Raw genomic sequence first — 15150 nt, forward strand, 5'->3', positions numbered from 1 at the left:
TTAAACACCGGAGGATGAAAACAGTCTGAAGTGAATCAGTAGACTATCAGAAGTATTGTTTTTTTCATGTATTGATCTGATTTTTAATTTGGCTCAGATTCCTTGTTTTGATAAATCCTTCAGGTCTTTTAACAATTGATTTATTTTCAGGCCTGTGACGAGGGGGTCGTTTAAAGTCCATTTATATCTATAACAAGCTCAAGCACTTCTCCATCAACCCTACCTATCATGTTGTGTGTTTTAAATAGCACATAAAACTGAAGGTTATAGTCTTATTGTCTGTTGGCTTGCATTTACATGAACAGTTTGGTGGCAGATGCTGGACTTTTCAACCCTTTCACATCACTGTTTCATCTTTTCAATGCTTTTATTTAGACGTCTATGCTGTTCTTAAAACTTGCAGACACAACATGTAATGTTAAGGTAAAGCAGCTGACTCAGGTTGGTTGTTATGCATTATAATGGTTGTACTAAGTCATTCTCATATCTGGTATTTTGCTAGCATATTTAGACCCTCTAAAATCAGCATTACACTTAGTTTGAGATTCTATATTATGTTGGTGTTGATTTTCTAACTAGTAATTTAGATTTTCTGTTTAAAGAGTAATCTTTTATGTATTGAACTTAATTTTATCAGGGCTATTAAATATTCCTCTCAAGTAGAAGTACAGTTACTTTAATGAAATTTAAGTAGAAGCAAAACTATCAGTCTTTTTATGTACACCAGTACAAAAAAAGTACTTTATCTAAAATGTACTTTTAACTGAGGAGTGGAGGGCTTTTTAAAAGTAAGATATGACCCCCAAATCATGTCAAAGCATATCCTCCTTGTGAAAGTATAACCAACAGGAGGGGATTTTTTTGACACAACACCTATCCATGTTGAAGTTGTTGAATATTTCTCTTCTCCATCATAAGTGACAAGAAGGGAATTTTTTTAAAGGCACTCTGATGAGTTATTGAGTTGTAAAGAATGAACCTGTGAATGCTTTTTCAGCTATAAATTACTTTTCCTTGGTGTGATTTCAGAAGGAGTGTGCGTGTTCCCCTCCTCTGCTACATGTTGGCTCATCTGACTGTCAGGCGGTAGTAGTCAGCCAATCAGCTTGCAGCCGTCAGTTGATGAAGAGCCTGTGTCGTGTTTGCTTTACACTTTTTTCTTTCACTCAGCAATGGATGCAATGCAAAGCGCAATCCTACAGAAGATACTTTGATTTTAAAAACTTTAAAAAGAACAGTAAACAAAAGAGCTGGTCTATTATAGTAACATGAGTAAACACAGCTAGCACACCTGCATTTTATTCAATACAAATGAAAAAAAAAAAAAAACTAAACAGCCTTGTACTTGAATGTTTTCCCTTCATGGATATTGGTAAGATTTGGTGTCGATGTCCTGTTTATAACAACCTTTGATTTGGTGGTTTGTTTTACTGTGAGGCAATGAGACTGAGGTTATACCATCAGGCTATTTTGGCTGAACTTCCCTTTTTGACCACAAGGTGGTGCCAGAGTTCTTGTTTGTACAGTCCATGTTGAACAGGTCCTTTTCTCATTGCCTTTTGTTTATCTGCTCGTGTCTTCCTGTTGTCTCTTCTTTTCTGTAGATTCTTTAGTAACTCACAAACTAAGTAATAATCTGATATGCATTTATATTTCTGCATAAATACACTGACTATTTAATTAACTATTTGGATACCATTTAACTTGTCTGCAGAGCATGTTCCAGATAATAATGTGACAGAGTAAAAATCATAAAAAACAGATTAAAACAGATTAAAAGTTCAGACAGTCTGAGGCTCAGTGACGCATGGTCAAGTCTGCTGTCCTGTGATTCCCTGTCTTGTCTCTCCCCTCTGAAAATGTTTGTGAATAAATTCAGAGGATCTCCATGTGATTTGCTGTGACAGTAAACCAATTAAGACTTTATTGTTTGGGCGGTTGCTAGGTAGAGCAGGGACGTTAGAGAGAGGTGAGGGGTGAAAGGGTGACTCTTCCTGGAATCCAGAGGCCCAAAACGGGGTCACCATGTATACCAAAAAGAGGGCGCAGAAAATACTCATAAGAATGTGGCAGCTTCTCTCTGCTGCGACACATAGAAGTAAACACACTTTATTATCATGCATCTTCTTCATTCTTGTATTTGTATTTTGATATCCTGAAAAACAATACAATCATATTCATGTCAGTAATGGTTGAGTAACCTTTATGGATTTTCTGACCCTGACATTCTGGTATTACTCTGACTGCAGACTAGCATTAAAAGCTTTCTGGGTTAATCTGGTTCAACACTCTTCATGACAATTTATCTCACATGAATTACGCTGACTAATCTGATAAATGACAAACTATGCTATTACAAAATATTAACTGGCGTTGCCAAAGATGAACACTTCTTAAAGAGAGCTGTATTCTTGTATTAATCTTTATTTAGTAACGGAAACAGACAAAGAAGTTACAGAAACTTCACATTTATTATAAACTTTACCTACCTGAACTTCACTCTGCAAGGAATAATGTATTGCCAGTGTGAATGAGTGGCTTTGCATTATAATCCTGACACGGTGAGCAGGACCATTTAACTCTCAAGATTCTAATTCAACATAACCACCTGTTCATACAGTATCCCACTTATTACCCAGATATCAACTGAAGACATGAAAACATGACACTAAATGTTGATTCAAAGATGAATTTATTGATCAAGTTATTTTTATTCCACAGTATGTAATGCGTGCATGATTACAGATTCTTATCAGCCTCCCTGCTGGACAAAGCTACATCAAACTGAACACTGTTGCTACTTCCACTGCCCCTCATTGGTTGGGATCCTCCTCAGACTGCTCTGACAACAGTGCCTGCTAATTGGTATTATTTCTGACTCTAAGACAGAGACTAGTTTTTGTGGGGTTTTTTGTGAGTGTTTTGTGGTTTCTGACACAATTTTGACCAATTTAGAATGACATGTAAGGGATAATGAATGATTGGCAGATAGTCATGGGAAACAGAACCCCTTTAGGGTGGACAAGTCCCCTCCGCTAGGGGTCTTGGGTTGACACCTTTGAAAATAAATGAAGCAAAGTCACAACTTTGAACCCTGCTGCTATCATCACCACCGCTCGGTATTTCAGTTTCTGTGTAGCCACTGGTAACCTGAAGTTGCTCTCACCTGCTTCGCTGCCATTAGTAATAATGCTGGACAGGATCCAGTATGAAAGCATCCATGTTGTTAGCCTGCTGAATTAGTATGGAACTCATGGAACTCTTTTCCACTTATTGATTTGACGTATGAGCAGTTTGCCTATGGCGTTGCTTGTGTTAATGAAAGTTAATAACCATTGTCAAGGGGTTGTCAAGGGGTTTTAACCAATCCGAATCAAGCATCTTAAACAGCCAGAAGATCAGCAAGAGAGCTGGTAAACAATGTACACTAATATGTTTGCTACAGTGTCAACAGGCAGAAGTGAAACTTGCAGTACTCTTCTATGTTCATGTATTTTGCCCTCACATCACTTTTGCTGTTTTGAATTCATCACAGCTGTTATGAGGTTTTGACCAATCATAATCCAGTATGCAACACAAATGGTTATTAAATGAAGTTAGTCTGTTATGATCAGATCTTCTGTGTTACTTAAGCCACATATGTCAAAGAAGAACTGCATTTCAAGCTGAAGCAGGAAGTACCTTTAGCTCAGACTAAATCCAGACATATCCACTGCGCACCACTTATGGATCAACATACAGAGCCAGACATGTAACTTTAACTTTCAATGACAGCTTTATGAGGTGATGATGTGTTAATAATAGTGTGTTAATAACTTGTCCAGTTACTCTCAAGTGATCAAAAGCTAATAAATACTGTTTTAAAGGTGTGAGAAAAGGGCCTCTGAACAGGGCCAGAGAAGGGTCACTGGTTATAGGAAGGGTAAAAGACTGATCTTAAAGTTTATAGAATAGATGATGCGTGTGTGTGTGTGTGTTTGTGCACTTATGTGTATAGGTGTGTTAGCATGACATAGAGGGTCTCCTTCCTCACCCCCTCCACCCCATCCCATTCCACACCCCCTCAACCCGAGCTAATCCATGACTAATCAAGCTTCTCTCCCTGGGGGGTTTCCTCCCTCAACCCCTCTTTAAATCCTAAACCTATCATCTGCTCCATTAGAGAGACCATCTCACATCTTTTCTCCCACAACTGTCTGTGGTAGTGAGGTCTGAGCAGCTCAGGTTTTCTCTTAAGAAGTGGGACTGCAACATTTATCAATCAGTGTTAGTACCATCATTCACTCTGCTGTTAGCTTCCTCTCACACTACCTTACTCAGCTCAGGATGCACAAACACAATAATCAAGTCCATGTGGATAACGTGTTGCACCTTTAATGAGTGAGACACTCTGATTGAATCTCTGTGGTGGTTTTATTTCACTACACTGAATTTCAAACAGCAAGGCGAGAACTTGTGATGCAGTGTGAGATGTTCTATCAAATAATGAGAGGCATGAGCCGTTTGTCCCTGACGAAGACCGATCAATCAACATGAGTGATGATAATGGAGATGTGATATCTCCACTTTTGATGTCCAATCTGTTGTCTTTGAAAAGAAGAATACAACTGTGACACAGGACTTCCACCGGATCCGTGTCCGGTCTGTCTCCGATGCGCTGTGGTCCGGCTCCGTGCTCTCTCATCCGTCAACGCCCACCGGTTGCACTTTTGGAACGCAACACAGAGCAGGACTGCCAGACAGCTGGAGTCATGTGACCGTGGTTTTCCTGCGGCAATCACTGAATCAAGGATTATCCTCCTCCTCTCCTCATCCATGTTGTTTTTACGGTCTTCTGAAAACCTCTGACCTGTTGACTCCAGGCCTGGCTCCGCTCTAAATTACATTTTGTTGTCATAGTTAAGTTAAAAACAATCGAGTGTTTTATTCTGAAAATTAACCGCATGTTTTTATTCTGTTTTGGTGCCTGACTTCCTGTCTTGCTCCATCTGCTCTGTTGAGATTGATGCGTCGTGCTCCGGCATCCGGCAAAAATAGAAGTCTTGCGTATCTGATCTGGAGGGCGTGCCAGATTCAAGCGGCAACCTCCAGTCTGAAAATATTGTCCAATCTAATCCAAAAGGATCCGCTTGAGGCTGGCTCTGGAAGTACCGGAAGTCACATACACATGAATGGGAAAAAGACGATCTTTACAGCAGAAATAAACATGTTTACAGCCTGATACAAAAGACGAGTGTAGTCTGGATAGCTAATTTCTCAATCTGCTCTCACTGTGAGGGGGGTGATTTTTTTTCTAACGCGGCAGTATCGAAGATATTGAGATTACTAGTCGTCCAATGAGAGGCACAGCTGCCTGTGGGAACACTGTAGCTGTTGGCTAGGAGGCTCAAATCCCGCCTCTTTACGTCACACTGGCTCGACAGAAGCAATATGGCTGCTGCAGCCGATTGGCTTCAAAACAGCTCTTCAGAAACAGATGGGTGACGTCACGGATACGGGGTGACGTCCAAATTTTATACAGTCTATGGCCAGATCATAGAAGCAGCCAGAATGCAATGGAGAGGATCCAGTGGAAGTTAACACATTGACTAGAATAAAAACCTACCAGATCCGTTGCCATGACGGACCAGAGATAGACCGGAGACGGATCTGGTGAAATTTGGTCTTGAGTGTGGAGCACGTAATTGCTCATCTTGGCAGATATCAGGAAGATGCAAGTTTGTTGGGCAACATTTTTTCCTTCTTCTTATCTGGAGTTCCTTCAGAATGTTGAGTGTAATACAACCCCCTATAGTCTATGAGCAGGTACTCAACTCATATCTTAGAGTACAGACCAGCAGCCTGTTGCACCAGCTGTGCATAAGTTCAAACGTTAGCCTAAGTTACAACTTAATTCTTACACTTAGCTCCTAGTAGGTGTGAAGTCCTTTGTTGGGTACCAGTTGCCATGGCACGTTGTTTTGAAAGGTGGGATGGTTTGGAGGATGAGGAGATCCGGAGGGTTCTCGCAGCTTGGTGATCCAACAGTCTTTGTATTTTGAAGTTGTGTGCTGAGTTTGCCACAGGTTGTATTTAACCTTCAGTTCAAACTGGAAGACTGGAGACTCACTCACAACATGCACAGTATGACTTCACCCTCCTTTATGTCAAATTATAAACCTAAACACAACACCTCCATCCAGAGAGCCTATACTCAGCAACCTCATCTTGGACCTCAGCAAACATTTAGAGAAACACCGTACAACAGAACAGACATCTCTTTGTCATCAGCAGCACGGGGCCTCTCTCCCTCTCTCCCTGATCACTGAGCTGCAGCAGAGAGAAGTTCACACTTTATAAAAGCCTCCATTCAACCGTATGGGGATTTTTTTTCATTTATGATACTGATTTCAGACAGGTGACAAATGTTGTGTCATCTCCAGATAATGCATCACTCTCTGATCCTTTATCTGCCTCTTTTATTAAAACATAAGCCTTTTAATACGAAAGTGTTCAAATAAACCAAGTGAAACCACTTTGGTTCAGTCCACTGTAGTTTCACTGGTTTTATTTTGACAAGCACTGATTGGTTAATAGATATGAAGGGCTGTTGATGAAGGCCTATGTGCATGTGGACTTGTCTTTTGTTGCTATTATTGCAACTTAGAGATGTTCTCAGTAGCTCTGCTGTTGTTGCATGGAGTGCAGGACAGGATGTTGCTCCACTCCTCTCAAAAAGAGATGGTTGGGGTCCAGCAGCTCTTCAGGCTGCTCTCACATTTGTCCCCACTAAATGTCATTATTTCCCCACTCTCAAGGCCAGCACGTTTTTACCACAGTGTCAACAGGCAGATGTGAAAAGTGCTAGCTTGATGTGTCTGATCAGGTTGTCCTTCATCACTTTTGTTAATTCAGAATCAGAATCAGTTTATTGTCACTTCCAAGTACACTCACTAGCAGACATGGTAAAATAATGTGCCCCACAGATCAGACATTAGATTAATCACTGTTGTCATGGGGTATTGACCTGTCAGAATCAATTCAACAGCCTGGTTGTAAGTGAGAAAGCTAGGTAATTATCAGATGATAAACAACTTTATGCCAGGTTACAAAGCACCGTCTTCTAAATCTTAATAATATACCGTTTGGGTGGATGTGGCTCCTACAGTAGGAGGATCAGTGCGTTGAATCCCAGCTGTCCACATGTTGAACTTTCACTTTAGGTAGAGTCGGTCGTCTATCAATTGATAGGTTGGCGGTTCGATCCTAGCTCCTCGAATGCTGAAGTGTCCTTGGGCAAGACACTGAACCCCAAATTGCTCCTGCTGTTGTTCAGCAGTGTGTGACTGTGTACGAATGAGATTAGATAATTCTGATAGTCCCTTACTATAGCAGCCTCTATCATCAGTGAGTGAATGTGGTGTGAATGTGACAAGCAGTGTAGAAGCACTTTGAGTGGTAGAAAGGCGTAAAAGTCCATTCAGCATTTATTAATGCAATGGATAATGTTGCCTTGCATTGCACTTCATTATTTACTGACTGTGGGTGTGAGTGTGAGAGCTAAAATGCTTTGTAAAATGCCTCGACTGAAAATCGCTGCCATAAACATATCCCTGACCCGTTTGGTTTCCCTCATTTGTTCAAAGTACTATTATTATAATTTGTACTTATATTGAAAGAGATGTTAGTTGTAAAGGAAAACTACTCTTCAAATCTAACCTTTTGTCGTCTGTGTTTGGACCTTGTTCAGGTTTATATTTAGTTTGTCATATTATTTTTTCCACACTCGGGCGAATATTCCATGTTAGCTGAAAAAAGATTTTACATCCCACAGGAGATGAGGGAGGAACTCTTTGCCCTCATGTCCTTATAAAGACACCACCCAGCTCAAGTCTGTGCCCCTAATGTATTGTTCTTTGATACAGATATACCTCACTCAGAGACTTATGAATAGTCCAATACAAAGATATAAATATATATATCTTTAAATAAAAATGGTCAACCCCTTTTTTTGTGTTTAGTAGAAATGTAATATTGGCGGGGCAATACTTTGAAGTAATTGATACAAGACTCAGAGGATGGTGAGACCAAAAGCTTTTGCACTTTAATCGCTGTGAATGATGCACCTTATCCTAAATCTGTGTCTCTGTGTGTAAGATTAACACACTTTAAATGTGGCGTCAGGGACAGACTTAGGGACCACAGTGATCCAGAGAACATGCAGAAGACACAAGATGAGAGAGAGGAAGGAGGAGGTGGTAGAGGAGGAGGAGAGGGTGGAGGGGGAGGAGGAGGAGGAGGGGGTGGTGAGCTAACTAACTCTCTAATCTGCCTGTCTGAGAGGAAAAAGGGAGAGAAAATCAAGTCTGCTATGTTGTGGAAAGCTAGAGGAGGGGGAGTTAGTAATTACACAGGGAGAGAGGAGGGGAGGGAGAGGGAGAGGGGAAAAGAGAGAGATGTCAGAGAGTTACAAACAAAGACAGAGACGGACTGAGAAAGAGAGGACGTAACGAGAGAGTAAAGTTAAAAGGTCATTCTTCATTTTCCTCTGTTGCTGGATTTCCTGGATTACTGAAGATTGTTTTTACGCACTCTCCAGGACTCTGCATGACTCAGCACCGCGTCCTGCCTTTATGCCTTTTTGCACGTGTGTAGTTTTTTGGTGGTGAATTCATGTAAGAGGATGGGAGTCCTTCGCCTCTCTCTGGCTCTCCTCTTCCTCCTCTCCTCTCCCGTTCAAGCCCAGTGGTGGAGTTTCTTCTTGCCAAAACCTAAAACAACTACCACCTCTTCTCCTTCATCCACTCCTCCTTCCATCACCTTTACATCCATCACCTTGTCGGGTCCTTCTGACACCACTGGGACAACAGAGGAGGTAACAGAGGGAGCCCTGGAGGGTTTTACTCAGACAGGAGGGCCTGAGCTGACTCCTACAACCCACCCAGAGGTGTCAGTCTTTAGACACAGTACTGCAGAGGCTCGGACATTACCTCCAGAGGAGATCACAGGTGGAGGCAGCAAAACCAGGGCCATATATAAAGCTCTGAAACACTGGAAGAGTGGTGAGTGATGCAGAAAAATTGGATGGAAGAGGCATTAAAACCATAATTTATTACTTTGAATCATTTTCCCACGCTCTCATGTTGGCAGGTTGGTGGTTGGGAGGTCGCACTGGCTTCTATTTCAGTATTACAGATTAGTGAGGTCAGATTTTCCCAGAGTTAGACCACCAAGTTTGAACCTTTGGTCTTGTAACCCTTTTGGGACAAACCATTGAGTCTGATTTGCTGCTTTTTGTGGTACAAAAAGAAAGACTGATGAAGATCCTTTTTGTTACTTTAGACCAACAACATTTAGTGATAGCCCCAAGGAAAGTAGCCCTAATGCTATCCATTGATCAACTGACCACTTGGTGGCAGCAGGAACACAGTTCATAACACACAGAAGCTGAAAACAGTTAGCAAACTATTCACAGCAACATTATCCTCGATTAGTAGTTGTGTTTGTGTCCACTCGACAAATGGTACACATGTAGTCAGTCTTGTTTTGGCTGCAACACCAGGTTGACCTGCTAGTTGCTAACTGTGGGTGTATATTGTTGTGTTGAGGGCAGGTTGTTTTCAAGGGGTCCATCCAAAGGTTTAACTAAGAAAGTTGCAAGGAAGATTCATGAGAATAGGGTTGAGTACCAGAATCCAAAACAAGTGGCTAAAAGGTGCTAAATACTTTGTAAAATTGAGGCAAAGTGAAAAGTCAGGTGACTGTTTTATAGTTTAGTTTAGTTTAGTTTAGTTTAGTTTAGTTTAGTTTAGAAACAAAACAAAATAGGAGCAACAACATGAGAAGAAAAATAAAAAGAAGAGAGCAGTTACAATACTGCACATGTCCAGCAATGACCTAAAGTAATTCAAAAGCACAGTGGTACACTTCAGACATTTGACAGTGACAACAACTAAATCAGACATACAGTGTGCTCCTACGCTGCTGAACAGCATTTAACACCAACTGAGCAAACTGGAAAACTTTGTGTGTAAACAGGAACTGAAGTCTATCTTCATCAGACATGCAAAACAAATCAGGACAGTTTTCTGATATTTTTTTTAAAAAGGAGGCACCTGAGATCATGATATGATGGACAGTAGAATAAAAAGTGTTTTGCCATTAGAGCAACTCCTTCAACAGGATGCACAGTGAAGCTATTTCTTGCATGGAAATATTGATCAGCCACTCTCAAAGTAAGACCCCTAATCAATAAGTTGTTACTCTTACTGCAAGTCACCTATCCTTGCATCAAGGCAGTATGCAGATTACATTGACAAAGTACATCAATTAGATGATGAGCTGACATGCAAATACATGTGAGAGGATGACACTGCTCACTATAACTGATCACTGACACATCAGGTCGAGCCAATGTGTAAATAGATCAAATTCACTCTCTTACTCTTTGCATAGAAAAGTTTTTTCATCACATCTCAGTGTATCATGTGAATAAGTGCAGAAGCTCAAGCCTCTGTAGCAGGCTATAGCATGTGAAACAGTTGTATGTGCTCAGCATTAAATCTTTGAGAGCCTAAAGAAATGGAGAGAGAGCACGCTGAGCAGCTGGAGGCTTTAGTGTGGCCGAGCAGGGTCGAGGTTTAAAAGTTTATTCGTGGCGACTCTTAGGGGGTTGTTAATTTTGGTTTTTTTATAAGCTGATCAAGTATCCATGTGGCCAACATGAAGAGGATTATGTTGAGGGGGAGAGAGTTAGAGTGGAAAAATGTCATGCAAAAGGGGGGAGCGAATGAATGAATGGCACACTGTTAGATTTGGTGATTAACTGAAGACACAAGCGCAATTACTTACTGAATGATATATTGTTCAATTTGCTCACTGATTTGAAGTCCAACCTCATAATAGTCTTTCTGATCATCAGTGTGTAGAATTAGTGAAAAAATGAACTATTTACAGGCTGCCTTGTTGAAGATTTGTACTTTAATTGTCAGAAATATACAATCAAGAATAGATGTTTCTTTAAGAAATGTATGTGATGTCATTTTTCATAACATTGAAAACAAGATCAAGTATCTGCTCTTGAATCCAGATGACATGATGTCACTAGAAGGCCTATGTGTGCATGTGCTTGTGTGTGTGAACGTCTCTGTCTTTCAATTCAGCCTCATTTTACTTTAAACTATTGTGCATTTTTATCTACTGAAATATTAGTAACAGTCGTTGTCTGACTGTCTTACTAATGTTTGCGTTAAATACCTGATTCTGATTGGTCGAAACCCCTTGACAAGTGTTTTTGATTCTGACACTATGGACAACCTGACCCTGATCTTCTTGTTGACTTGGGGTAAACAGGGTCAGTATGCATTTATCATGCTTTTGGTAACACCTTTAAGCAAATTTGCAATATTCATTTTTTTGAGCCACAGCAGTGGATCAAACTGGAAAAAGTAGCAGTGAAATATTTTTGGCATTTCATACAGTTGATTTGACTTCAACAGTTCACAGCAGCAGCAGTCAGTGCACAGACAAACAAACATCATGTTCGAAGATTAGCATTTTCAAAAGTTCATGTTAGCTTTAAGCTAACTCTAGTACAATGCATCAGATGGTGACATTTATGTTAAATATTGTACATGGTCCCCTTACAAATAAATCGAATAAATAAATAAATAAAATAAATAAAACGTGTTACACATCTGTCAGAAACAGAGCAAAATAAGCTTTGAGCTATGTTTCTGGATGCCTGACGAATGCAAGTCTATATTGAGCTCATTTAGCTTATGGAAAACAAGCTAGCTTTTTTTCATTTTATGCTATTTGGTACTAAGTTTAATAAGCTTTTGCACTTATCCTGCTGCAAAGCATTTGTAAGGCACATGACCAAAGAGTAGCCACTTATAACTTAAGAAAAAGAAAGTGCATATCATAATTGTGGTGTCTTCTTGACAGCACTTTAGTCCAAACCATAGACTGTATAAATAATGGACGTAGGATCTCTGACGTCACCCATCTGTTTCTGGAGCGCTGTTTTGAAGCCAGTCGTCGGCGGGAACCATATTGGATATGCTGAACTCAACCTAACTTCTGTCGAGGTGAAGAGGCGGGCTTTGAGCCTCCTAGCCAACAGCTACAGTGTTCCCGCCTGTCAATCAAATAAGCTGTGCCTCTCATAATGGAAAACTCATGATCTTAAAATCTTTGAAACTGCAGCGTTATAAAAAATTCACCCCCCCTACAGTGTATGCCGATGAAATCTACACTCGTTTTTTTTAACCAGGCTGTAAACATGTTTATTTCTGCTGTAAAGATCGGCTTTTTTGAATTGGTGTCTATGTGGTTTCTGGTACTTCCAGAGCAAGCCTCAAGTGGACACTCAATGAACTGCAGTTTTTAACACTTCTGCATCGGCTTCAATTCTCACAGCTGGAGGTTGCGATTGGTCCAAACCTAATTGTCAAGCATGCACAACTAAACCAACACAGCTAAATCAAGATAAAGCTAGCTCAGCTAGTCATTTTCAGTAAGATAACTAGGTAACTAGCCAAGCCAACAAACAAAGCTGCAGTCGCTGTTATTGAAATTCTAGCTCCAGTAGTGAGACACTCATGGTTTGTTGTAATTTAACGCCTTTTTTTTACTAATTAACATATGCACTGGTATAATATTGGAAATGAATGCACTAGAATAGATGTGTACGTTATTATCACCATACACATGATGCTAAGGTAAAACAACATGTCAAGGATAATGTATTAAAGAAAAATAAAAAATAATGAAAGAAGTTCATAAAGAGGCATCACTGTTCATTCCAGTCTGTTTCATAACCATTTTTAAACTTAATCGCTTTAAACAGGCCCTTTAATAAAGCACTTAAATCATCTCTTCCTCTCTCTCTTATACAAACAGGATTTTTGTGTTGTTATTATATAATTTCCATAAAGTGAATTTCACCAACGCACCAAAACTCTGTTGAGAGATTTCTAGTTTTATTGCCATTTTTATAAAGCTGTGTAGTCAACCAACTTTTCTCTGTTCTTTGACTGGGAGACTACAATTCTTCACACTATGAACTCAGTCTTCTGAGTCTGAGAATGGCTTCTATCCAAGTTATGTCATGCAATCACTACCAGGTCTCGGCTGCCAAGTCATTCAACAGCTACCAACAGAAGCCAAACGTCTGCTGTAATTTACAAACTTGTCTTACAGTGCAGGAATAATAATAAAAAAAAAAGGATAAACCTCAGCAGTGATCATGCCAGATGTAGCATCAGCTCTCTCACAGTGTTCATCTGCTCTGTTCAGTCATTACAGAACACTAATGACTTCACATCTGGTCTGGAGGTGTGAGGGCTTTGGTGTGTTTGTTTGAGTGTGTGTGAGTGCATGCTGTTTGCACATCTTGATTGCCCACCACACCACCTGTGTTTGCAACAATAAATGTGTAAATGTGCGTGTGAGTGGTGGGAGTGCTGCACAGAAGCAGACCCTCACACACACACACAAACACACATTCTCTCACCCTCTAATCAGGTATGCTTCCAGTTGGTCAGACTGATCAATTAGAGACCCCCAAATGTTGGACTGTCTGCTCTGGTCTGGGGTTTTATGTGCGTTCACGTGGGTGAAATGTGTGTGCACAGTGCATGTGTGAGTGTTTGGATGTGTGTGTGCGCAGAGATATATAGGTAGCAGGGCTGAGCCTTGCTGGAATGCTGAGGTGAGAGTTTGTCGCTACGGGAGACGGGCTCCATAAAGGGGGAGGATTGGAGGGAATGTGGAGCCATCCCCTCACGTACTCACTAAATACTCTAATTACAAGCCATTGTGTGTGCATTTCTGTTGCGTGCGAGGCAGAGCAGTCAAGCATGGATCTCATCAGGTCAAATTAAAGCCATGTCAAGATGATTCTGGTACATCTCTTCCTCTCTCTAATGTGTGCTCTGAACCAGAGACACACACCCTCAGACATCTGCAAGAACAGCTTCTGTGGGCCTTCAAATGAGGTTCACTTACAGGTGAATGTTCCAAAGGAGTAACGTCAGCAGAAAGGAAACTTTAAGTAAAGCTTTGATCAATGAAACACAGGGCTGCAAAGCAAGATAAAACTATTTTGTAATAATGTAAAATTAAAGGAATAGATTTGCTAATTAGAGCCCTGACAGGGTGAGCGGGACATGTAGGGGTCTTGTCTCAGGATTCTGGTTTGCATAACCATCCATTCACTAAACATTATCCCCCTTTTTACCATGGCTACTAAAGGCATAAACAAATTGACTCTAAATAATGATTTAAAGAGTTTTATTCATCTAAAAGCGATTATTCAAACTGACCATTTACATCAAACTTCTGACTCCATTAAGCTCAACTTCTCCTTAGAGCTTCACAGTTAATACACTTTTGAACATATATGGGGCAAATGTCACAACTTCTACCTTTACTATACTTCTTATCAATCAACCAATCAGACTTTATTTATAAAGCACTTTTAATACAATGACATTGTAACACAAAGTGCTGTACATAACAACAACTTAAAAATAGAATAAATTAAGAAAAAGATCCCACCCCCAGACCCGACCACAAACCCACCCCACAATCCTAAGGTTAAAAACTCAATATATGCAACAATAGTAATAAAATTAAATAAAAAATAATAACAAAAATAAATAAAAATGAAGTTGCTGAACGAACTGAGGAAAGGCTCTCATGATACCTTAATGAGGAAACACTAGAGGTAAAATAAGATGTTAAAACTCAACACAGGAAATTAAAATCACCAAAATAAAATACATTTCTAAGATAATAAAACACTAAAATATTAAACCATTAAAAGAAAATTAAAACAAATTAAAAAAAAAAAATCCCCAAAAGTTTAACTTGGGGAAAAAAATACGGAAAAATAAATTTGGGGACTTTTGGTTATAGCTGTGAGAAACGCATTTAAAGCAAAATCCTGAGAAGATGTCTCTAATTCAAAAGAATAAATTATAGAATTCATTGAATCTTGCATCTGACTAGATCCCATATCCACAAGGCTTTAAAATCTAAATATGAGGACATATGTTAGAAGTGCAAAACAGTAATTCCTTTCAAAAATTCATCCTGTATTTTAAAGCTCTACTTTTATGTAAACATTTGCAAACAAATAATTATTCTTTAGTGGATTAACAC

General features: G+C 39.8%; 1 protein-coding gene across 6 annotated transcripts in view; it reads left to right on the forward strand.

Moving 5' to 3' along the window:
• The window catches only part of col15a1b (collagen, type XV, alpha 1b), a 62754-nt gene that overhangs the window by 18915 nt on the left and 28689 nt on the right, over nt 1-15150 (forward strand). For 4 of the 6 annotated variants that reach the window (XM_034703542.1, XM_034703544.1, XM_034703543.1 and 1 more), the window contains exon 1: nt 8460-9041. The exons of the other annotated variants lie outside the window; for them this stretch is intronic. In XM_034703542.1, coding sequence (XP_034559433.1) covers nt 8663-9041 — 379 coding nt within the window. In that variant the 5' untranslated portion in view covers nt 8460-8662. Of the gene's footprint in view, nt 1-8459; nt 9042-15150 lie in introns of those variants that run through there. 6 annotated transcript variants of the gene reach the window in all.

This window comes from Notolabrus celidotus, chromosome 15 (assembly GCF_009762535.1).
Source record: "Notolabrus celidotus isolate fNotCel1 chromosome 15, fNotCel1.pri, whole genome shotgun sequence".
Classification (NCBI taxonomy): domain Eukaryota; kingdom Metazoa; phylum Chordata; class Actinopteri; order Labriformes; family Labridae; genus Notolabrus; species Notolabrus celidotus.